Below are 23,707 nucleotides of genomic sequence, written 5' to 3'. Positions count from 1 at the left end.
CTTTTTTTTCTGGACAAGTCTGAAAAACTCAGGCTATAATTTGTGCATTTCATCTAATTAAATTATTGGTACTAAGTTTATTTTTATCTATTTCATGTATTTCTTGAACCTGCCATAAAACAGTTTCCTCCCTGAGGCATGAGAGATATTAGAAAAATAATTAAATATTCTTTCCAGTTTTTTATGACAAAATAGTAGTTGTAATTCTATCAATATATTTAGTGTCTCTCTACCATGGAAGGTCATTTTGTGAGTTTCGTTGTAATTGAATAACAAAAAAAATTTTAAACAGCTTTGTTTCAAAAACTATATCAAATTTAAGTATTTTTGATAGTACTTACATACGATGACAATATTACTCTCTGAAGCATTTTTTTAATGGATTATTTGCATGCTTAAAGAACCTCTTCTTGATGTGAAGCAATGAGGAAACTTTTCTGAACAGGTACATGTTCACTATCTATCAAAAGAAGGGTTGACTTCTCTTCTGTTGAGGGAAGCAGAAATCCATGAATACCAATGCCTTTCAAGTAATCAACCTTAGGAGTAGAATATGGAGAAGAACCCGCTACCTTTAGATAGGAAATTTGGGCTCATTTTGCAACCTGAAGCACAGAGCAAAAGCTAATTTTGTTTTCCATCTCTATACAATTCCATATAATTTATAGTCTTACTGTACTAAAATAATTTACGGTGGATCAGTATTTTTGAATCTGCAGATGTTAACATGGAGTTCCACCAAATAATAAAGCTTTAAGGTTTAGTTTTGGGTCTTTAAACATATTTAGCAGGACAATGCCTAATTATTTTTTGTCACCATTGTTAACCTGTTTGAATGATGTGATAGTATGAATGTAAAGATCACTCAGGTAAGGTAAAAGCACCATCAGGTAAGGTAAAGTTGCAGCATGGTAATAAATGAAATGTGTGAGGTGATACGCAAATTGCCATGGTATGTAATATAGACTGAAAAACCTGTTCTTCTCTGATCATGGATTATTAGTGCTAAACATTATAAATACCATGCAAACCTCAATTTAAGTTGCTGAATGCATTGTTTATAGTTTAATTAATTCAGTGCTTATATGCACTGAATATGCAATCAATCAAATATGCAATAAGAATTTGAGTATTTACTAGAGGAACAAACTGATATGAATACAGGTGGACCTAAAACTTGCATATTTTGCCCTGATTAGAGGTTCTAAGAGTAATTTAATTTTGGAATGCTCCTCGCTTAAAACGGCTAATTGGTCTCCTAATCTTATGGTGGAATTTTGTTGAACAGATTAGAAAAACAGACGAACAGTATCAGCAAATTCAGTTTCCTTTCATGGAAAAATCACAAGAGAAATGAATGACCTAGAACAACGATCATAAAGTATTTTGCTGCTTGTTAGGAGCGAAGGTGAATGAAAGAAACTCAGTTTGGTTTCAAAGTATACAGATATTTTAGATATCAATGGTCTGGAGGTAACCTATGAGCATTTGAAATTTTACAGATATTTTTCTTTCCACACACAGGAGCTGAGAATCCCTAGAATAAGGAGAATCTTGATTTACCCCAGGCTATGAAAGCTTACAAAAGTTGGTTTGACTGGAGGCTTCTGCCAGTTTGAAAAGACAGTTTATTTCCAAAGTGGCATATAAACCAGGAAAGGCATTAAGTGGGACTTAGGGTTAGGATGGAAGAAAGGACGGTATGATCCTTACTGTGGTTTTCATTATTATTTTAGAAATATTTCAAAAGGTGAGGACAATGGAGATCCCCATACTGACAGCGAAGCACCAAAAATACCTCCCAAAGTAGGCTAGAAATGATTTTTTGATCAGTCACTTCTCATTGGTCAGGAATTGTTCATCACACAAATATCACTTATATAAAGCAGTCATTTCAAACTTTAGACTTTATTTACAATGATAATTTGCATATCTTTATTACTTAGAAAATAATTTATATTTTTCCACCATTTAAACAAAGAATAGGCCTGAGTCTCATGCCTCTTGCACAGCTTTTACCTTCAAAGAAAGTTCTCTGGGCACGTGACAGGGGACGTCGGGAAATTGCAAATCAAGAGAGGCAGGGGACATGAGGAAATCACAATACATACATGTAATACAAACAGTCTGCACATCGTACAATCCCTTTTCTTTAGTTTTACTGGGATTGCAATAATTAGGGGTTTGTTCTGGAAGTCGATCAAAACGGAACATATAGAATTGGGTATTCTGTTTTTAGAAAATGAGTATTTTCTTAAACATGAGGACATTCCTTCACTTGCCAGATGAAGACTAGTATAGATCTATCCCTGTACAGTGCTACTATCTTCATCTACTGAGAGAAAACCAAATCTTATAGAAATGACAAATAAAATTTTATAGTTAGGAAAAAGCTAAAGTGGTGTTCTCACCAAGGAAACGATATCCTAAAGGTTGGCTTAGTTGGATACCTGGAAAGGACATTATAATAGCATGCTGGAAATGACAGTGATGACACTCATAGTAATACCTGGTCTTTTCCTTAACAGAGAGCAACCCCTAGCATCAAGGTCACCAGCTCCGAGTTTTCCTACCATTGGGTTTATGGCTGTCTGTACAATGATCCTTTTTCCTAAATGGGCTACAGATTCCTTCATTTGAAAGACCTGAGTTTACCTAAATGGCACCTATAAATAGGCTCATATAAAAATGTAGCAAATTGCAACAAACACACTGGCACCACAGGGAATAAGCTCTGGAGTTGGAAGTGAACACAGTAATACTGCTGTCACCGAGGAGGGGGAGAACATAGCCAGCAGAAAAGATCTTTTTATGCCCCTGGTCATCCTTTGGGATGTACTGAATGTGTATGAAAGGGTCATCCTTGATCTCTATTTCTTTATTTCAATGGACTTTTAGCTGTAATATCCTGGCAACTGATTTTTGAAGAAAAAAAGGTGATCAATCTGCCTGGACTGATTAACACAATTTGGGAATGAAGAGGTTCTAAGTGCTTAGGCCACCATTATTTCAGGTACTTTAAAACAGAATAAACACAACTGGGTCATTTGCTAAGACCTCTACTCTGGCAGCCAGACTGGCCAGCTTTGACGCAGCACCTGCCAATACACAGTTATAGACTCGTGACTGTTTTGCTGTCACACTACTTGCTCCACAACCTATATTTGTGCTCACTTTCACCTGTGTTTTAGACACTTGTCATACGACATTTGGAGAATGGGGAAAGATTTGTTTTCTTAAGTAATTAGGTACAAGAGATAAACGAGCACATTTTTTCCCCCTCTTCTCTTATTTGCAAGGGAAGGAAAACAGTTAATGTCACTGGGGAAATGCATTGGACTCACAGTAATTTTCGCAAACATGAGACACAAAAGCATTACTAAGAAAATGGAAAACAACTCAATAAATCCTGAATAGTGAAGACCTAGTGTTAACACAAAAATATGAAATTATTCTCATTTTTGAAGCAGAGTCTGCATCTATTTGATCCTTTTTCATATTTTCCTACTTAATGGGAAATCTGCCCTGAAATTGTGTTTACTTTCGATTATATTATGTTTGCCTTATTTGAAAAATGCCATAGGTTAATGTAAAATCACTGCTTTGGAAAGGAAGAATATTCATTTATGAGAAACAAAAGCATTTTTAATGTAAACACTCTTTGCTATGACTTCAGAGGAAAGAAAAATTAGAAATCACCATCAAGGTTAACTTAGAAGCTAAGATCGTTTCATTGATGAACAAGTTCTTCCGTACATAGTACTGAAGGAGGAATTATAACCAAAAAACATTGGCAAGAAATGGATACTAATTATAAAAATTCGGTATTGGTTATGCAAGTCTTTCTCTTTGGGAGACATGAACCCCAAAGTGACCTAAAAGTTCAAAGTTCCTAGGAAAAAACATTCTTTGTGGCATCTTCCTTTAATTGGCATAAAATAACTATCTGATTATCATTTAAATTAGAATAGGTAGATATGTGGCTGTCCTTAGACCTCCGTGCAAATGATTCATCACTCTCTTACTGGGCTTGGAGATAGATACAATGTATAAAAATGGTGATTAAAATATAACTTTATAAAAATGTTTCCCTTTTCCTTTTTTAAAAAAAAGAGTTTACTATCTACAGAAACAAAAAAAATCTTTATATTTACATCAAGATAACTATTCATGACAAATATAATAATATGAAATAAAATATTGAAAGTGAGTATCAACTTTTTAAATAAGGTTTGGCTCACAGCATAAACAAGTGTAGATGAACAAATAAAAAAAAAGACTTTCAATAATAGGCCCAGTACCCAAAATTCCCTCTATAATTTTCCCTGCCAAAAGAAACATGACAATGGGCCAGATTGCAGACAGAAGCTACCTTACCCCACGGCACGTGGAACACCACAACAAGGTTGTTGTCAGTGGGACCTTCACCACCCAAAGCCAATCTTCAACAGTTGCCCAGAATCAGGCTTTCACTACGTCAACAAACACCAAACCCTAGGTTGCAATTTTCCCCCTTCATCTCTCGCTATATGTCCCATAGTGGGTTTCTGTTTGCCTTTTTTTCTTCTTTTCTATCACACATTTTGCAGCATATTTAAGACATGGAAGGTCACCGTGAAGAGCAATTCCCCCAAGTCTCCTCTGGCAACTTTTCAGAATTCTAACCTAATTAAAAGATCGGACTTCAGCCCCTTCTTAGGTGTTTATGTATAAAGAATGCCATCCCCTTAAAAATAGTTGATTTGATCTTACATGAGTGACAGACATACTCACAGACAAACAGCTCCTATACATTCATTAGGCAAGCAGACTGGAAAATGCCTCAGTCTTCCAGGTTTAAGGCCGGCGATAGAGCGCCTCCAAGTGGTGTATTAGCATAGTACCAATCCCGTGGCCCTCTCACCAGCCTGTGAATACCCTCCCTCTTCAGAGGGCCCTGGACTGAAGTTAAATGGAGGAAGGCATTTGGAATGGCTGCCTCTCAGACACTCCAGAGTGAACTGCCTTCCGTTTGTTCAGATGTGCTGAGTCATCTGCTGCAGCTATTCTATGAATGACTAAAACCATAAAAATCTCTGTTGACATAAGCACATACATACGCACAAGCATGCTCTCTCTCCTCTCTCTCTGTCACACACACACACACACACACACACACACATATATACACACACGATATCGGCAGGATGTAGAAGAATTCAAATAATGCTCTGGAACTTTCATCCGTCAGTACTAAGAGCAAAAGCTCCTTAGTTGGTAACTTACATTCACTGCACTGTTTCCCTGCTAAGCCGCCCCATTTCCTCTGTGAATTGTTTTCCTTTTTTTTTCCTTTATAACTTACTATATCACAGTGACCACTATATATCTTAATATGAATGTTACTAAAGTGTGGAGCCAGTAACCCTGGCTTTCAGTGTGCATGTGCGTGTATGTGTGTGAATATGTTTTACATGTATCTACGTGCGAGCTTATATACACACACACATATATACTTCTTCCTTTAAAAAAATCCTTGGAAGCTGGTGTTGCAAATGTGAAAGCTTCTCCGAGCAAGAGTTTTTAACAATGTACCTCACTGTAAAAATAAACACATAAAATGCGAAGAATTCCCAAATGCAATAGCTGTTTGCCCATCTTCTTGTATTTCTACAGTGTTGTGTCTAAGTGTTGTGCTGGCTTGAAAAGAGTCTGTGACAAGTCACTGTTGGGAAACACAGCTCATTATATCCATCGTCACTGGTTTTGCTTCAGGGTTGGGATCTCCTCTCCTCTTGGCTTCCCTTTCTCTTCCTCTTCTTCCCTGATGGCCTGGATCTGTTCTGAGGAATGCTGTTGGGGTGACTGGTCCAGGGATTGACTCTCTATGCCCGCCAACCGCTGTTCCTCTTCAATGACTTTCTTCCACATCTTGTGGTTCTGCAGGAGGTGTTGAGTTATTTGGCAGTAGATTTTCCTCCTTTTGAAAGTTTTCTTTCCTGAGAAAACACCAAATTACTTATTTGTGTGCTGAGTACATGGTGGTTATTTTTTTTCACATCATTAATAGGAGCTAAAGTACCAAACAGATACATATACCACTTGATTTGTGTATCATCATAATGTTGCTTTCAAGAGTGGGGAAATAAGAGGGGGATGGCAACCATCATTAATATATCATGGTTACATCGAGACATACTGTGAACCGGATTTAATATCCAGTAATGCCCAATAAAAAGTTCTGCTTAAGTTTTGGTATTATTCTCAATACAGTCAGATCCTCCAGATTTTTCACCTGGACTACTGGAAGAACTTCTTGTTAGGTCTTCCTTTACTTTGTCAGCTAATTCAACCCACAAAAGTCTACAAGATTGATTTCTTTTAGGATGGTTTGAATGTTATTGTTCTGCTTCACACGGACTAAAATATTAATTTCAAAGTCCTGTCAAAGTTCTCCTACAAGCTGGCACAAGCATGCTTTTGCAGTCTTCCATCTTCCGCAGCCTGGCTTCTGTCTCTACTTCCATATATACACTGAACTCTTCTACTGTCCAGCAGGTACTGGCCCTCCTTCTCAAATGCTCTTCTCAGTCCTCAAAAGTTCATGCCCATTTATTATTTTAAGACTCAGATTTTACTGAATTGCTCCTGTAAGAAATATTCTCTCCCCCTGTCCCCCCTCACTCTTCTAAACTCTCATTTCCCTCCATTCATGCTTCCAAGAGTACACATTGTTTTCATTTTTTTCCCTTCTCATTATCTTGGTATCTTTTTCTGATAACTGCATATCCAAAATCAGAAACTCTCATCCCTTCTTTCAATTATATAGTTCTAGAAAAGGTTGTCAAACTCTACTTCCCCACCCACCTTCCCACAATATAGCCCTGTTGCAGCAGCTAGTCAATAGGTGTGACCCAAATCAGGTCAATCAGCGTCTTCCCCTGGGAGTTTTCCCAACAGCATGGAATCAGTCAGGGAATGGGGGCTGGGGATCTTTTCTCCTCTGCCTGTTTATGTGAAATGAAGTGAATATAGAGCTGGCTAGATTTCCAGTCTCACATAGAAAGAAAGCTTGAAAGATCAAGCTGTCAAGCAGGTGACTCAGAGACAAGAGCAGGTGCAAGTAAGCGTGAATACTGGACAACATCCCAATTACCTGAACCAGTAATTTTCCCTTTTGTATATACTCACTTTATTGGAGTCTTGTCACTTGTAACAAAAACAATGTCCTCAACGGTGTGCATTCTTTTATTTTTATTTTATTTAATTTTTTAAAGTTTATTATTTTGAAAAGGCAGAGACTGCACGAGTAGGAGAAGGGTAGAGAGAGAATCCCAAGCAGGGTCTGCAGCACTGCCAGCACAGAGCCCAACACGGGGCTCAAACTCACAAAAGTGTGAGATCCTGACCTGAGCCAAAACCAAAACTCGGACGCTTAACCCACTGAGCCACCCAGGTGCCCCAATAACATGCATTCTTTAGGGCACTTATCTTGCTCTCATATATTACAGGCCTTAGCCCCTCTACTAGACTACAGCTTCTCTTAGGGAGCCTTGTAAAGACAAGTATGTATCTTATACAGAATGAGGCTCAGCAAATATGCATTTGATAAGTAAATAAATTACATTGTCTTGGTGACCAAAACATTTCATGTGTTCAACATGGAAATAGTAAGGACAATTTTCACAGAATTGCATCTCTTAAGGAACTATAATATCATCAACTTTGACAGATGAAACATAAGACATTTTAAAGACCTTTGATTTGATACCATAATTCACTATTTAGTCTTCCAATTCTTTATCTACTTATTAAGACCCTAATATGTACCAAGTATGGTAGGTTCTGGTCATTCACTGATAGACATAATGCCTGCCAGCATGGAGCTTTTACTCTAGCGGGCAAGAGTGAAAAGGTAGGTACAATCACACTGAGTCTTACAAAATCTTTTAAAGGTGCCAGAAAGGGACAAAAATTACTCAGCCAAGAGAATATGGCATGATGACCATGGCTTGGGCTAGGAAGAAAGTAATGAAAATGAAGACAAGTAGATAAATGTGAGACATATTTGTGAGGTTTAATCAACAGGACTTTGGCAACTGATTAGATGCAAGGAAAAAAAGAAGAGGGAGGAATCAAAGACAACCCTGAGCTGTCTGGCCTGAGCCATTGAGTAGGTGGTCATAAGATGTACTGAGAAGGCAATGTTAGGTGAGGAGATTTGAGGGAGATGCTGAACATGAAATGTCTGGGAGACCTTCAAGTGCAGAGGTAAAGCAAGAGCTAGACTTGAGTTTAGAAGAGGGTCTGCTTGCGGCCAGAATATAACTTTTAGTACCTTCAACCGAGTGGCCATCTTAGACTTAGACCAAGAATTCAGAAATTAGGCTAAGATCCCCTATTGGACTATGAACTTTCCAATGCACAGAAGCCAGGTCCCTCCTTTTGTGTGTATATTGTGTACAAAGCTCCAGACTTTAGTAAGAGTTTACTAGATGAATCACGTTCTTTCTAGTTTCTGTTCCACAGGTCCAAGTAAATGATGAAGTGGTGATGAGTGATAAAAATGACAATGATATGAAAAAGTGGTCCACAGGAAATTATGATCTAATGGGGACTACATTAAAGAGTTAACAGTACAAGTTACCAGGAATATCAGCAGGGATATTTGGGTTTACCTAATGAAGTAGTAATGATTTACAATGTACAATCTAAGAGGAAAAAAGAAGAAAAAAAATAGTAAGAATAGGAAAAAAATACATTAGCTATGAGATATGCCAAAGGAAGTAGATCTTTTGGAGGCCATCCGCCACAATTTTTATGGAAGTACTAGTGATTCTGTCAACAGTTTTATTATAATATACCACAAAAATTCTTTTATTTTACAGAGTAAGATCAATTTCAAAATACAGTTAAAAAAAAAAGGACGCTGATAACCAGTAAGGAAACTAAATTAGTAATCAAAAATCTGCCAAAAAACAAGAGTCCAAGGCCAGATGGCTTTCCAGGGGAATTCTACCAAACATTTAAGGAAGAGTTAACACCTATTCTCTTGAAACTATTCCAAAAAATAGAAATGGAAGGAAAACTTCCAAGCTCTTTCTATGAAGCCAGCATTACCTTGATTCCAAAACCAGACAGAGACCCCACTAAAAAGGAGAACTACAGACCAATTTCCCTGATGAACATGGATACAAAAATCCTCAACAAGATATTAGCCAACCGGCTCCAACAATACGTTAAAAAAATTATTCACCACGACCAAGTGGGATTTATACCTGGGATGCAGGGTTAGTTCAATATCTGCAAAACAATTAGCATGATTCATCACATCAATAAAAGAAAGGACAAGAACCATATGATCCTCTCAATAGATGCAGAGAAAGCATTGACAAAATACAGCATCCTTTCTTGATAAAAACCCTCAAGAAAGTAGGGATAGAAGGAGCATACCCCCAGATCATAAAAGCCATATATGAACGACCCAATGCTAATATCATTCTCAAAAGGGAAAAACTGACAGAAAGAAATAAAAGGCATCCAAATCGGCCAGGAGGTCAAACTTTCACTCTTCTCAGATGACGTGATAATCTATATGGAAAACCCAAAAGACTCCACCAAAAAACTGCTAGAACTGATTCATGAATTCAGCAAAGTTGCAGTATATAAAATCAACACACAGAAATCGGTTGCATTCCTATTCACCAACAATGAAGCAACGGAAAGAGAAATCAAAGAATCGATCCCATTTACAGTTGCACTAAAAACCATAAAATACCCAGGAATAAATCTAAACAAAGAGGTGAAAAATCTATACACTGAAAAGTATAGAAAGCTTATGAAAGAAATGGAAGAAGACACACAAAAATGGAAAAAGATTCCATGCTCCTGGATAGGAAGAACAAATATTGTTAAAATGTCAATACTACCCAAAGCAATCTACATATTCAATGCAATCCCTATCAAAGTTACACCAGCATTCTTTACAGAGCTAGAACCAATAATCCTAAAATTTGTATGGAACCAGAAAAGACCCCGAATAGCCAAAGCGATCTTGAAAAAGAAAACCAAAACAGGAGGCATCACAATCTTAGACTTCAAGCTATACTACAAGCTGTAATCATCAGGATAGTACGGTACTGGCACAAGAACACTCAGATCAATGGAACAGAATAGAGAACCCAGAAATGGACCCACAAACATATGGCCAACTGATCTTTGACAAAGCAGGAAAGAATATCCAATGGAATAAAGACAGTCTCTTCAGCAAGAGATGCTGGGAAAACTGGACAGCGACATGCAGAAAAATGAACCTGGACCACTTTCTTACGCCATACACAAAAATAAACTCAAAATGGATGAAAGACCTCAATGTAAGACAGGAAGCCATCAAAATCCTTGAGGAGAAAGCAGGCAAAAACCTCTTTGATCTTACGTGCAGCAAGTTCTTACTCAACACGTCTCCAGAGGCAAGGGAAACAAAAGCAAAAATGAACTACTGGGACCTCATCAAAATAAAAACCTTCTGCACAGCGAAGGAAACAATCAGTAAAACTAAAAGGCAACTGACAGAAAGGGAGAAGATATTTGCAAATGACATGAGATAAAGGGTTAGTATCCAAAATCTATAAAGAACTTCTCAAACTCAACACCCAAAAAACAAATAACCCAGTGAAGAAATGGGCAAAAGACATGAATAGACACTTCTCCAAGGAAGATATACAGATGGCTAATCAACACATGAAAAAAATGCTCCACATCACTCATCATCAGGGAAATACAAATCAAAACCACAATGAGATACCACCTGACACCTGTCAGAATGGGTAGCATGAACAACTCAGTCAACAACAGATGTTGGTGAGGATGCAGAGAAAGAGGATCTCTTTTGTATTGTTGGTGGGAATGCAAGCTGGTGCAGCCACTCTGGAAAACAGTATGGAGGTTCCTCAAAAAGCTAAAAATAGAACTTCCCTATGACCCACCAATTGCACTACTAGGCATTTATCCATGGGATACAGGTGTGCTGTTTCGAAGGGACACATGCACCCCCACGTTTATAGCAGCACTATCAACAACAGCCAAAGTATGGAAAGAGCCCAAATGTCCATCGATGGATGAATGGATAAAGAAGAGGTGGTATATATACATATACACAATGGAGTATTACTCGACAATCAGAAAGAATGAAATCTTACCATTTGCAACTATGTGGATGGAACTGGAGGGTATTATGCTAAGTGAAATTAGTCAGAGAAAGACAAAAATTATATGACTTCACTCATATGAGGACTTTAAGAGACAAAACAGATGAACATAAGGGAAGGGAAACAAAAATAATATAAAAACAGGGAGGGGGACAAAACAGAAGAGACTCATAAATATGGAGAACAAACTGGGGGTTGCTGGAGGGGTTGTGGGAGGGGGGATGGGCTAAATGGGTAAGAGATACTAAGGAATCTACTCCTGAAATCATTGTTGCAGTATATGCTGATTAATTTGGATGTAAATTTAAAAAAAGGAATAAAAAGAAAAGAAACAGATGCCAAAAAAAGGGACACGCTATCTTGAATTAATTTTGAACCATACAGACACATAACAAAATTATTAAATTGAATAAATGCCAGGGTGAATGGATATAGGCTGAGTCATAAGCAAGAATTTAAAAAACGATTTACTGTTTTCATTATTTTATTTATGAGATGAACCCATCAATCAAATTTATATTGACCACCTACTAATTGACAAGAAATTTCTGGATGCTACATACACAAAGACCAATTAGTCCAAGAGCTTGCCTTAAAGGAGTTTACTGTTTATAGGAGAGAGAGCAAAGAAGACAAGAAAATAAAATACACATGCTATGTTTTATGACAGACGTATGCATGTGACTAAGATGGTCTTGATGCTCCCCTTAGCAGGACTAAATTCTAGACCAGTTTCTTCCAGACTGTATGTCTCTGGCCTGCCTTTTATTATAGCATTTACTTTATAAAACTTGAAAGTGCAGATACTTTCTCTGCTCTTTTGTAATACAGATAAAACTTCTCCCAGTTTCTAGCCAGTTTTACAACCCAGGAACTCCTTCCTCAAGTACATGGGCATTAATTCTTTTGAAATGAAATCAAGAAAAACAGGGGCCCTAACTTTCAGTCTTCAAGGGAGGGAAGGTGCCTAACTTCAATACGTACCAATTAGCAAACACAAATGGCTCAATCACATGGGCCAACTTCCCTCTAAGGTCTTATAGTACTTTTTCATAGCTCATGCTATTGCTTAAAAATTCTCCTGCCTTAGTTTCAATGGAGTTGAGTTTAATTTCTCTCCCTTATCGCAACAATGTTGAATAAAGCGTTCCTTGACATTTTTAACAAAGTGTATATTGCAATCTCTCTCTGGTACATTAAAACCATGGCAACACAAGAGACTCAGCCTGTGAGGAGATAGGTAAGATTTTTTTTTTCTTTCAAAGAACAGGACACCTGAGGTGAGACGTAAATTTTGAGAATTAAATACTCTAGGTGAAGGTGTTGGCAGCATTCCAGGCAGAGTGAGGGGCATGCATACAGGCAGGGTTACGGGTCTGTGGAGCATGACATCAATTTCTTCAACTGAACGTTTCTTAACAAAGACTCTGTGTATATGTGTATGCATGTGTGTGTGTGTGTGTATACATATACACTAAAATTTAAAGAAAATGAATTATTTCTATAAAAATCAATAAAATATATTACTACCACATTAGAGTTTTAAAAGCAAATTTATAAAATTATTCTTCTACCAAAGTCATCTACTTGTCTGTGTCTACTTTGTTTTTATTATAGTTAAATCAAATCGGCTTCTGTTTAGGAATTTTTCAATGTCAATATACTTTTGAACCTAATCCTTTGAATCAAGAGAGTTACCAATGAGCATTGGCCGAAGGACAGATTTGAATCACGGTTATAGGAAAACACTACTGCCCAAGGTGATTATTCCATCTGAAAGTTATACACATTCATGGCAGTGTATTCAAAGGGATGAAGGTAACAAAAGCTTGATTTTTCTCCTTTTCCTTTCAGGACAGCTCCCATGAGAACAGCTGTTCTCTTATTAATGCTGTTAAATGTTAGCAATAAACCTCTCTGGATTTGAACTGAATAAGGTGACGTAGAAGAAAGTTTGTACCAAATAAATTTGCGTAGATTAGAGTCTGCAGGTGGTCTAAAACATGCCTGTATTGGGAGCCAAATTGTTCAGCACTGGAACCTTTTGAAATGAGAACAAAGAGCCTTTCATTGCTGAAATTCTAAATGCAGCTTAGTACTTCATTAGAAACCTCTTAGTTCGCTGTAGGAATCTTTCAGATTTAATTATGAGGTTGGGAAAAAGCCTTCTTTCCCTAGGATACCATATTGAAACATTTAATTCTGTGTTTCCTGGGAGATCTCCAAGTTTTGCAAATTGCTGAAATTATCAGTGCATATTTAATCTAAATTTTTTCTGAAACCTAACTTTCAGGCTCAATCAAGTTAACCGTCTCAGTCAATCTGATTATGAAACTAAAATTACTCGGATTCTACAGCAGTCGAGTTAGAAATGAGGAAATCTGGGCTTGGAGAGTAACACATCAGAGTCTGGAAGTCAGTATGGCAACTTAACCCTACAGAACGAAAAGTAATTGAATATCTGGTTGTCTCATTTGCTTCTAAAGCCAATGCTGACAAGTTGAGCCTGTTTAATCTCCTGGCCTGTGTTCTTCAATTCTTGATGCCGGTATTATGTGTGTGTGTTTTCAATGTGTTTCAGTTCAAATAGCAATCAGTAAGAGCCCATGGGAACAAAGCTTTTCCAAGAGGCTAAGCCGACAACACTTTCCAATGTCACTCAGTGGGAAAAGAAAAACAAAAACAAAAAACAAACAAAAAACTGTCCTGTCCTTCAACAGCAAACTACCTCCTGGCTCTTTGAAGTTAAACAAAACAAAACAACCACTACATGTTTATTAAATGAACAAATGAAAACATAAGCCATGAATCCCAAGTCTTGTCTCCAACCTCTGAATCTCAAGATTAGCACAAAATTGCTAATGGAAATCTTTTTATAAGCACCAGAGAAATAAAATATAATTTCTTTGATAATAGAATACTGAAGTAAAACAACTTTTGATTTTCACCTCATTCTGTACCAAAGTTAAAATATAAGACAGAACTGAAGCAAAAATTTAACCTAGAGCAAATTTGTGAAACCCTGCCTCATTAGTTTATAGTTCATGAAGATCTCTGTATCTCTATTTTGCAAGCTTACAACAGAGTACTTACAGAGGGCAAAATGGGTCAAACCCATGTCAGACTGAATTTACTAGATGGCTGAGATGAACTGAGTCATGAATTTTCCTGACAGTGCTAAAAGATGGGAATAAATGATCAGAATGTCTTTCTTTGGTAATATTTTGGGTAAGGGCTTCAGAAAATATTACCACTATATTTTTTTATGAAGGCAGAGGTAAACCACGTACTGTGTTTTCATGAAAATAATAACACTATTTGTGCAATGTTACTGTAAGGGTTATGGGTTTTCCTAATTATGATGTTTGGGCCTCCTCCCTATGACAGGAGAAGTAGCGGAGAGTATTTCAAGACATGAATAAAACTAATGCCTTTTTGTCATCAGGTGAGTTAAAATGGATTAGGTTGGCTACATGATGTGCTCCAAATCAATGACCAGATGCGAATACTTTTCATTGTTCCTAATGTCACTACTTTGCCTGGTTCAAAGCCACAGTCATTTCTCACTTGGATAACTTCAACAGCCTCTTATTACCCTTATTCCCACCTCAGACTCAAGAGTGTTCTCAATACAGCAGCTGAAGCAACCCATTTAAAATGTAAGCTGAATTAGCTAACTCTTCTGCACCACATCTCTCAGGGCTTCCCAACTTACTCAGAGTAAAAGCCAAACTCCATACTGTGACCTACAGCGCCCCACCTTCAAACCCTACATCATTTGGCTCCCCACTGCCTCTCTCCTGCTGCCCCCTCAGGCCCTTTCCTGTCTTAGCTACCCCAGCTCTCCTGATACTCCTTGAACACCCAGTCAACGTCGACCTCAGGATGTTTACATGGTTTGCTTCTTTCTCTTCTTGGAACACTTTTTCCACTTGAACTGCCATGGATCTTCCTTCACTTCTTTCAGTCTTTTTTTCTTTTTTTCTTTTTTTATGTCTTTCTTCTTTAGACCATCTGTGGGTACCTTATCTAAAATTTTAACTTTTCTCTGCAGTATTTCATATCCCCCCCTTTTTTTAAATTGAGCATTTATCAGTACCTGACTTATTAAAGACTTACTGACTTGTCCTGCTTAGTGTCTACTGACTCCACTGGAAAGAAAAGTCTAAATGGGCAAGGATTTATATTTTGTCTGACTTGTTCATGGCTCTATCTTCAGTACGTGGAAGAATGCCTGGCACAGCGCTGATGCTTAATAACAATTTGTTACATAAATGAGTGATAACTACCTCTTACCACTTCACATGGCTTTCCTTGAACTAGGTCAACAAAACTCTATTGTTGCTCTATATAGTATGTGAAATTCCTTTCATCTCTAAATTATTAAGATACTACAAAAAACAGACTTCAACTGCTTGATTTCTTTTTGCTTCATAACAGAGAATGTATCCTTGTATGAACATGGTATTATAATAGATTCCACAGTCTATAATTGCTATTATTATGATATTAGGGAAGGGAGGTTATCCACAATCCAATGCAGATGATATGTGGACACAAACTATGTAGTTCATGAGAAGCGTAAATTCATCCAAACCTATGTAAAAACAAAAAAACAAAAAACAAAACAACAATCCTAGGAAAAACACACTAGAAATAGATTTTATAAAACTTACTTGGAGCTTCATTATTTTCACAGGTTTCCTCTTCATTTGGTGCTTCTTCCTCCTCCTCCTCTTCTTCTGGGTCATCAGTATCTCCTGACTCATCACTGTCTTCCACCCATTTCCCTGGCATTAGTCCTGCTGAATCATAGGAGTTGCACAGAGGACCCACAATGTGAGAGATGAAGGATTCCTGAAGATTGGCCAACTGAGGAGCAGAACGGTCCATGAAGGGGCTTATTGGTAACCCAAGGCTGGCCTCTTCATCACCCTGGAAATAGGAATTTAGCATGATTAGTCAACTAGAAAGATAAATGACATGGAAAATTTAAAATACTAGTAAAGTCAACATTCACTTGGCATCTAAAATTTGCAATTATGTAAGAACCCAGACATTCATGTGTGAACTCCCTCTTTTGCTTGACTGCTAAAAGATTCTAGTCAAATTACTAAGATCCCTGTAGAAATGTTTTGTTGCTATTTATCACTTTTGTGATCTTGAGATTTTGGCTTTTGATTGAGGGGAAATAGAAGAAATGGTCTAATGTCTCAGTAGATGGTACTTCTTATTACACATGATTCCTCTTTAAATGAGAATATAAATGCACTTTAAAATGCAATGCTGGGAATAATTATCCAACAAATACATAATCTATCATGTTTTCTTTTGCCTTAGCTGCCAGAAATCTTAGTATAGTTTATTGCTCAATTAAAGGTGCTATCTTATCCCAGCTTTTCGTTGAATTATATCTTCTGTGATTATATGGTTTCTGAAAGTCTTATTTGGCAATATGTTTATCAGTACTATTGTGTGTTTTTATTTTGAACTGCTTCAAATCTTTCTGGAAAAAAAAAACAGATTGTAAACTAGTAGTCATCTAGCAAAATTAATGAAGGAAATATACTGAAATACCAACAGTGGTTATACCTATGTAGAATGATCATAAGTTATCCTTTTTATTTTTCTTTATTTCAATATTTGGGGATTGATTATGAATTAATCTCATTTCTAGAAAAGTATCTATAAAGTATAAACCTTTTATTCTATATATGAATCCTGTCTACAAAACCTTATAAACCTATAAAATTCTTTCTAATCCCTCTTTAAATATGTCCAGCGATAGCAGGCAATTTATTACTTATTTCTGGATTTCTTCATAATACAATTTTTTTTCTCTCATTGTCTTGAAATCAATCTCACTATACCTTCTATAGACTGGTTATATCCACACCATTTTTAGGGAAGGAAAAAGAAATCTCATGTTTCTTAAAAATCACATCTTGGGGCACCTGGGTGGCTCAGTAGGTTGAGTGTCCAACTTTGGTCAGGTCATGATCTCACGGCTCGTGAGTTTGAGCCCCACGTCAGGCTCTGGTGCTGACGGCGCAGACCCTGGAGCCTGCTTCAGATTCTGTGTCTCCCTCTCTCTCTGCCCCTAACCCACTCGCATTCTGTCTCTCTCTCAAAAATAAATAGACATTAAAAAAAAATCAGGTCCTGTGTTAAGCAATAATTTATCTTCTTTAATCTCCACAATGTATGATCACTTAACACTAAATTTGTAAGTCAGCCTTTTAAGTATCTGAAGACAGTTATTACATTACCTCCATTTTCTCCCGTGGTAATGATCTTCACTTTTTTCATGTCTTTTTATGTCACTGATCCCTGTCCTTTACCCATGATCTACTGCCTCCACATTCCTCTTAAGAGAGTAAATCACAGTACTCAAAACACAGTTTCAGATATAATTAAATCAGCATAGGATAATATGGGGAAGATCACCTCATGTTGATGTGTTTGGTAGGTTTTTTGTTAGTGTGTTTATTTTCACATTATCATGTCAAATAAAATGCCTATTTTTAAAGTTTTTTTGTATGCTGCTGTTATTGACCACTAAAAGTAAATGAACTTGGGAGTGCCTGGGTGGCTCAGTTGGTTAAGTGTCTGACTCTTGATTCCAGTCAGGTCATAATCTCATGGTTCATGAGACCGAGCCCTGTGTCAGGCTCTGTGCTGACATCGCAGAGCCTGCTTGGGGTTCTCTTTCTCCTTCTCTTTCTCTGCCTCTCCCCGCCCTCTCTCTCTGCCCCCCAACTCCTGCTCTTTCTCTCTCAAAATAAACATTAAAAAGTAAATGAACTTAATCTGATATACATTCACCCATATAAACTACCTTATAATCAGTTTATAAAAAAAAAAAATATGTCAATGGTGTTCCTAATGGCTCACTAAGTCATTTCATTATCTCAGTATCTTCTCCTTCCCTCCCACACTCCCACAATCCTTGCAAATTGTGTATGTTTAGAGTTTTTAGTCAGTGCATTTTCTGATGTATGAATATGAAAGAGGCTGATCACATTTTACAGCTTTTGGAAGCTTTCTGAATTTATGAGCAGCCTAAGTAGGAATTAAGATAAACAGTTAAGTTAGTTACCTGTTCATAAAATTCGTTGACAATACCCTCTGTCCACTGGAGATGGAGCTCTTTACATTTAGCTGGCCCATTGATATCAGCCAACTTTATACACATTTGACAAACCAGTAGACGATCATTTTCATTGGTCCAATCTATTCCAACATCATCATTAACCTGTTTGAGGGGCAAAGTTAAAATGTGTTTTGCCTCAATGAAAGCAAAAGTTGAACAGATAAACAATATTTATTATCTTCCTAACATGTAGAGATCAGAATACCAAGAAATGAAGAACTTCGTAGTTATTTAAAATAACATTATTGGCTTGCATAACAGTAAAATAGCTTATCGGAAACTAAAATAAGAAATGATGGACAAAATAATTATTAATTATTGAAGTGAAAATAATGCTACTTAAAATTAGCATAGGGGCGTCTGGGTGGCTTAGTCGGCTAAGCGTCCGACTTCGGCTCAGGTCATGATCTTGCAGTCTGTGAGTTCGAGCCCCGCGTGGGGCTCTGTGCTGACAGCTCAGAGCCTGGAGCCTGTTTCAGATTCTGTCTCTCTCTCTCTCTCTCTCTCTCTGACCCTCCCCCATTCATGCTCTGTCTCTCTCTCTGTCTCAAAAAAAAATAAACGTTAAAAAAATAATTTAAAAAATTAGCATATATATGTAAAGAGGCTGTAAATTAAAGTGGATAAATAAATAAATAAAAAGAGATGCCTGTGGGGCGCCTGGGTGGCGCAGTCGGTTAAGCGTCCGACTTTAGCCAGGTCACGATCTCGCGGTCCGTGAGTTCCAGCCCCGCGTCAGGCTCTGGGCTGATGGCTGGGAGCCTGGAGCCTGTTTCCGATTCTGTGTCTCCCTCTCTCTCTGCCCCTCCCCCGTTCATGCTCTGTCTCTCTCTGTCCCAAAAATAAATAAAAAACGTTGAAAAAAAAATTAAAAAAAAAAAAAAAGAGATGCCTAAGTGGCTCAGTCGGTTGAGCATCTGACTCTTGATTTTGGCTCAAGTCATGATCCCAGGGTTGTGGGATTGAGCCCTGTGTTGGGCTCCATGTTGAGCGTGGAGCTGCTTAAGATTGTCTTTATTTCCCCCTTTGCCTCTCGCCCCTGCTCATGCTCTCTAAATAAACAAATAAATAAAATTAGCATATATTACCAATTACCAGTAAATAAATATAGCTACAAACGGTAAGAAATTTTCTTAAGTTAAATTTTGGTGTTTATGTTTGAAGTATGAAATTTTGTTTTGAGGTTTTGACCTTTTCTACAGTCAGATAATTTATGTTAATACGCTACAGAGGTGAGAGTAAATTAAGTCAAACAAAAACCCAATGACACTGAGAGTTTTATTTCTCTGCAGCACAAAATGTATGTATGTGTACACACACACACACACACACACACACACACACACACACACATAAACAGCACCTCAAATTCTCAGATTTCTAGATTGGGACCAATGTCTATCTATCTGCTTCTGGTTAATCATTTTATTGCACTTCATTTTCACATCTGACATATAAAAGGTGAAAGCATTGAATTTTGTTCCACACTTTGATTCCATGACATCTTTCAATATGGTCATAAAATGAAGACTGGTACAAATCTACTTACCTTGGCATTAAATTTGGCTACGAAATCAAAATGTTTCTTCAGGTCAGTGGCCAAAATTGCTTCAATGACGAGAAAACGAAAATGCTTAAATTCCACATGGTCAAGATTAACTAAGAAGTTGTACTCTGGCCGGGACATGAAAAGATTCCATGCAGCAGCTGCATGATGGTTCTCCAAAACCGAACGATCATTATAGAGCACCGCCTAAGCAAATAAGTAAGAGACTGAAGAGTTCAACTTTTAAATTAAAAAAAAAAATAATACATGAGTATGCAAAGGTTTCGGAATTCTCTTTTTTCACAGAACACAGAAATTTAATCTTGTGACTGTTGGTTATTAAGAATTATATATTGTAATTACATTGATTGATGGTTACTTTTCTTGGTTAAATTTCCTTTTTTATAAGATGAAGTTCATTTCCTTGAACTTTATTCTAAACTCTTGCAAATGAGGGGCTTAGAGTTAGCTTTTATCAGATTTCTTTGCACAGGAATTTAACTATTTAAAACAATCCAAATACACTAAAATCCCTAGGAGGTAACTCAGTTACTTTCTGCATCTAGAGTAAGAATTACCTTTTCTTAAACACATATAACTAATACATACGAATGGAATCCCTGAAAAGCTCATAATTTAAAACATTCTCACCTCACAAGCAGCCATTGAAAACATCATCCTTAAAGTAGTAATTGAAGGTATATAATAAATATCTGCTTGGAATTCTCTAATAATGCTCAAGGACATTGCAAAAGAGAAGGAAGTTGCCTAAAAACTGCTTGAAGGTTAGTGTGTCAGATAGATGACAATACAGGGTTAAAAGGCATAAGGATAAAAAGGAGAGCCTGAGCACATGAAAATTTACATTGAACTAAGTAAAAATGCATACACGTGTAGAAAAATATGCATGACAAATGGTGCTGGCAAAATGATTTGCCCATCTTTAGGGAAAATAATTCTGGGGTAAGAAGGACATGCTGGAATAAGTTTAAAATAAGTAGGGAAAAAATATCAGGATACTTTTTTAACATATAGATTAGAGGAAAATCTAGTCTAGTCTATATGACAGGTGGAAATGGATAGGGGTTGGGTAAAGGACAAAAGTCAAACAAGAAAAAAACAAAAAATGTATGAGACCAGATTGTCTTCTAGATCCTTTAGAAAGAAAAACAGGATCTCAGAATACTTAGTAACATGGATCCAGCTAATTAAATGAAGGAGAAACTTACTGAGTTTAATTGTATAAATGGAGATGCTGAGATACTCAGTGATTAATTTTTGACTTAACTTTAAATATGTATGAAAATGAACTTCTTTAAAGTTATTGTTTTTGGAATACTATGTTCAGATAAAAAATTCCTTCAAATGAATGAAATAAGTTGATGTTTAAATTCTAGTCAATAGAAATGTCATAAGAATCATGATTGTTATAATGAATATATCTCAAATGAATAGGATTTATATACAAATAAGCCCCATATTCTTAAAAGTCCAAGAAAGGCTGGGTTCTCTAATCTTTCCAAAAAAGAGACTTTAGTATAGGTTTGATTTTCTTTGTTGAGAAGGTTCACTAATATGAATTCAACTAGCTTTTCTTCTTAAGAAAACTGAGAAGGGAGTCCCATGGGTAATAAAGTTGCATGCCTGCCATTAATATCTTGGAACAAACATGATATATTTTCAAAATTAGCTTGGTCTGTAAGAATTTTTTCCTAGGGCTAAATATAGCTTGGCTTATATTCATTTGGTCCCTTTTATAAGTCAAATTTATAAAATAAATTTCCTTTGGAAAAATCTCTAAATTGAATTATCTCTTGTAATCAAAATTGAAAGATTTACCTGAGGAGCACTAGTTGCAACCAGGAAAGCATTAGTCCTTCCTGGGTGATCATAATCATGCATGGCTGCAGCTACATACAGGGCCATTAACTCTAAGGCAGGGATATTTCCAGAGAGACATCCGTATTTATCATCAGGCACATTATACATTTTTGAGAATACATATCCCATATGTCCATGTGTAAACCCACTGTCAGAATCTGAGAAGAGAAAATGAAAGTAACAGAAAAGTTTTAAAAAGTATTAAAGCGATACCATTTGTCTTGACTTCCTTTTTTAAAGAAATACTTTCCCCCCCCCACAGTTACAAAGAAGCACAGATATACTTAACACGTACCTGAATCACTTGCTGATCCGTGATCATTAATCACAGTTGAGTGGCCTGGAATAGGTTGTGTAGTAAGATACCAAACAGCATGTAAGACGTCAGTGGCATGGATTCTGTTATGATCTTTAACCAATGCAAAGGGAACAGTCATTAATTTGTGAACTTGGGGTCCAAGGACTAAGAGTGCCATCTACTGGATAAACATTTTAGTCTGAACATTTTAATACCCCAGCAAAAAGCAGCTAAACATTCAAGGACAAATACTCTTTGATTACTCTTCCATTACTCCAAAATATCCATAGTGACAAGAAAAAAAAAAAAAAAAGCACACACAACATTCATTATTCACGCAGATGTCTGAAGTGGAAAAATCTGTATGCAGAGTCTACCAGAAACCTAACATATAAAGAAAACTCACTATGTGAAACCCCTGTAATGTTTACCTTTATATGTATTTCCATGCTCCTATAAGATTATGCAGAGGACCAAAATAAAAGAAAGACCTGTGACATACTTCAAATAGGTCAGATCAATGGCCTATTTCACCCAATATCTCATCTCTGATAAATTGCATGCAAATATATTCTGTGAATAAAACATAGTACTATTCTTTTGTATCAAACTTAAAACACTGGTTAAAAGTTACTAATATAGGGGCGCCTGGGTGGCGCAGTCGGTTAAGCGCCCGACTTCAGCCAGGTCACGATCTCGCGGTCCGTGAGTTCGAGCCCCGCGTCGGGCTCTGGGCTGATGGCTCCGAGCCTGGAGCCTGTTTCCGATTCTGTGTCTCCCTCTCTCTCTGCCCCTCCCCCGTTCATGCTCTGTCTCTCTCTGTCCCAAAAATAAATAAACGTTGAAAAAAAAAAGTTACTAATATATCTTTTATATGTAGATTAAATCCACAAAGCAAAAATCAAGAACAAGAATCAATGATGTTCAGTTTGGGAATACAGCTCTAGGACATACCTACAGAGAAAAATAAAAGCCTCTTTGTACATTAATGTAGGGAGTTGAGTCATTGACCATACAGCAAAATCTATGGGACAACCACATCCTCTAGTTAACAATGTCATTATCACAGGAAGGGGGTCTATTCTATGTGTGCACCTCAGCTTCTACTGAACCGTGACAAAAGGCCCGGTGTGCTCTTGGCTCACCTTCTTTTTCTGGTGCAATTCTTCCAAGTTTTTCTCTTGTCTACTGGCCCTTCATAGTATTTCATTGAGTGCTGTGCCTTACCCTAAGTCTACTAACTTTACATACTTTATTTCCAATGGCCAACGATCATACAGTCTCCTCCAATATAGATTATATCTCTGAATAATACTCAACAGATGAAAAGAGAGAGAGAAAAAGAAGAATAATAATGGGACTTGGAGAGAAACATCTGGTCCCTGTTCAGGGAAGAAAGAAAAAACTGACACTGTGTTGGTGGGCACACGGAGGGAATGTGTGGAGATAGTGCCTATTCTCCTACATTTCTGGTGACTCTTAAGAGTCCGTCTTTAGGTGAGGACATGTAGCTACATCTTACGTAAACACCCCAGCAATTCAGTCTTGTGAGGACTTGAGAAGACGTGTTCAGAAGAGCTTTGAGAAACAGACAACCCAGGCTCCAAAGGAGGAAAAGAGGAAAACCTGTGCCCTTTGCCATT

At 37.1% G+C, this 23,707-nt stretch overlaps 2 protein-coding genes across 11 annotated transcripts in view; both read right to left on the bottom strand.

The window, feature by feature from the left end:
* The window catches only part of SLCO1C1 (solute carrier organic anion transporter family member 1C1), a 76,279-nt gene extending 74,531 nt beyond the window's left edge, over nt 1-1,748 (bottom strand). For all 8 annotated transcript variants that reach the window (XM_045061482.1, XM_045061479.1, XM_045061481.1 and 5 more), the window contains exon 1: nt 342-1,748. The gene's annotated coding sequence lies outside the window, so the exon portion shown is untranslated. The remainder of the gene's footprint in view (nt 1-341) is intronic.
* A 141-nt stretch (nt 1,749-1,889) lies between these two features.
* Nucleotides 1,890-23,707, bottom strand: part of PDE3A (phosphodiesterase 3A) — a 537,920-nt gene continuing 516,102 nt past the window's right edge. For all 3 annotated transcript variants that reach the window (XM_045061473.1, XM_019834634.3, XM_045061472.1), the window contains 6 exons: nt 22,062-22,175; nt 21,725-21,924; nt 19,889-20,092; nt 18,286-18,441; nt 15,863-16,121; nt 1,890-5,978 (listed from right to left, as the gene is read on the bottom strand). In XM_045061473.1, the coding sequence (XP_044917408.1) occupies nt 5,737-5,978; nt 15,863-16,121; nt 18,286-18,441; nt 19,889-20,092; nt 21,725-21,924; nt 22,062-22,175 (1,175 nt within the window). In that variant the 3' untranslated portion in view covers nt 1,890-5,736. The remainder of the gene's footprint in view (nt 5,979-15,862; nt 16,122-18,285; nt 18,442-19,888; nt 20,093-21,724; nt 21,925-22,061; nt 22,176-23,707) is intronic.

The sequence above is a fragment of the Felis catus genome, chromosome B4 (genome assembly GCF_018350175.1).
Source record: "Felis catus isolate Fca126 chromosome B4, F.catus_Fca126_mat1.0, whole genome shotgun sequence".
Lineage (NCBI taxonomy): Eukaryota > Metazoa > Chordata > Mammalia > Carnivora > Felidae > Felis > Felis catus.
This window is presented reverse-complemented; position numbering and strand designations above follow the sequence as displayed.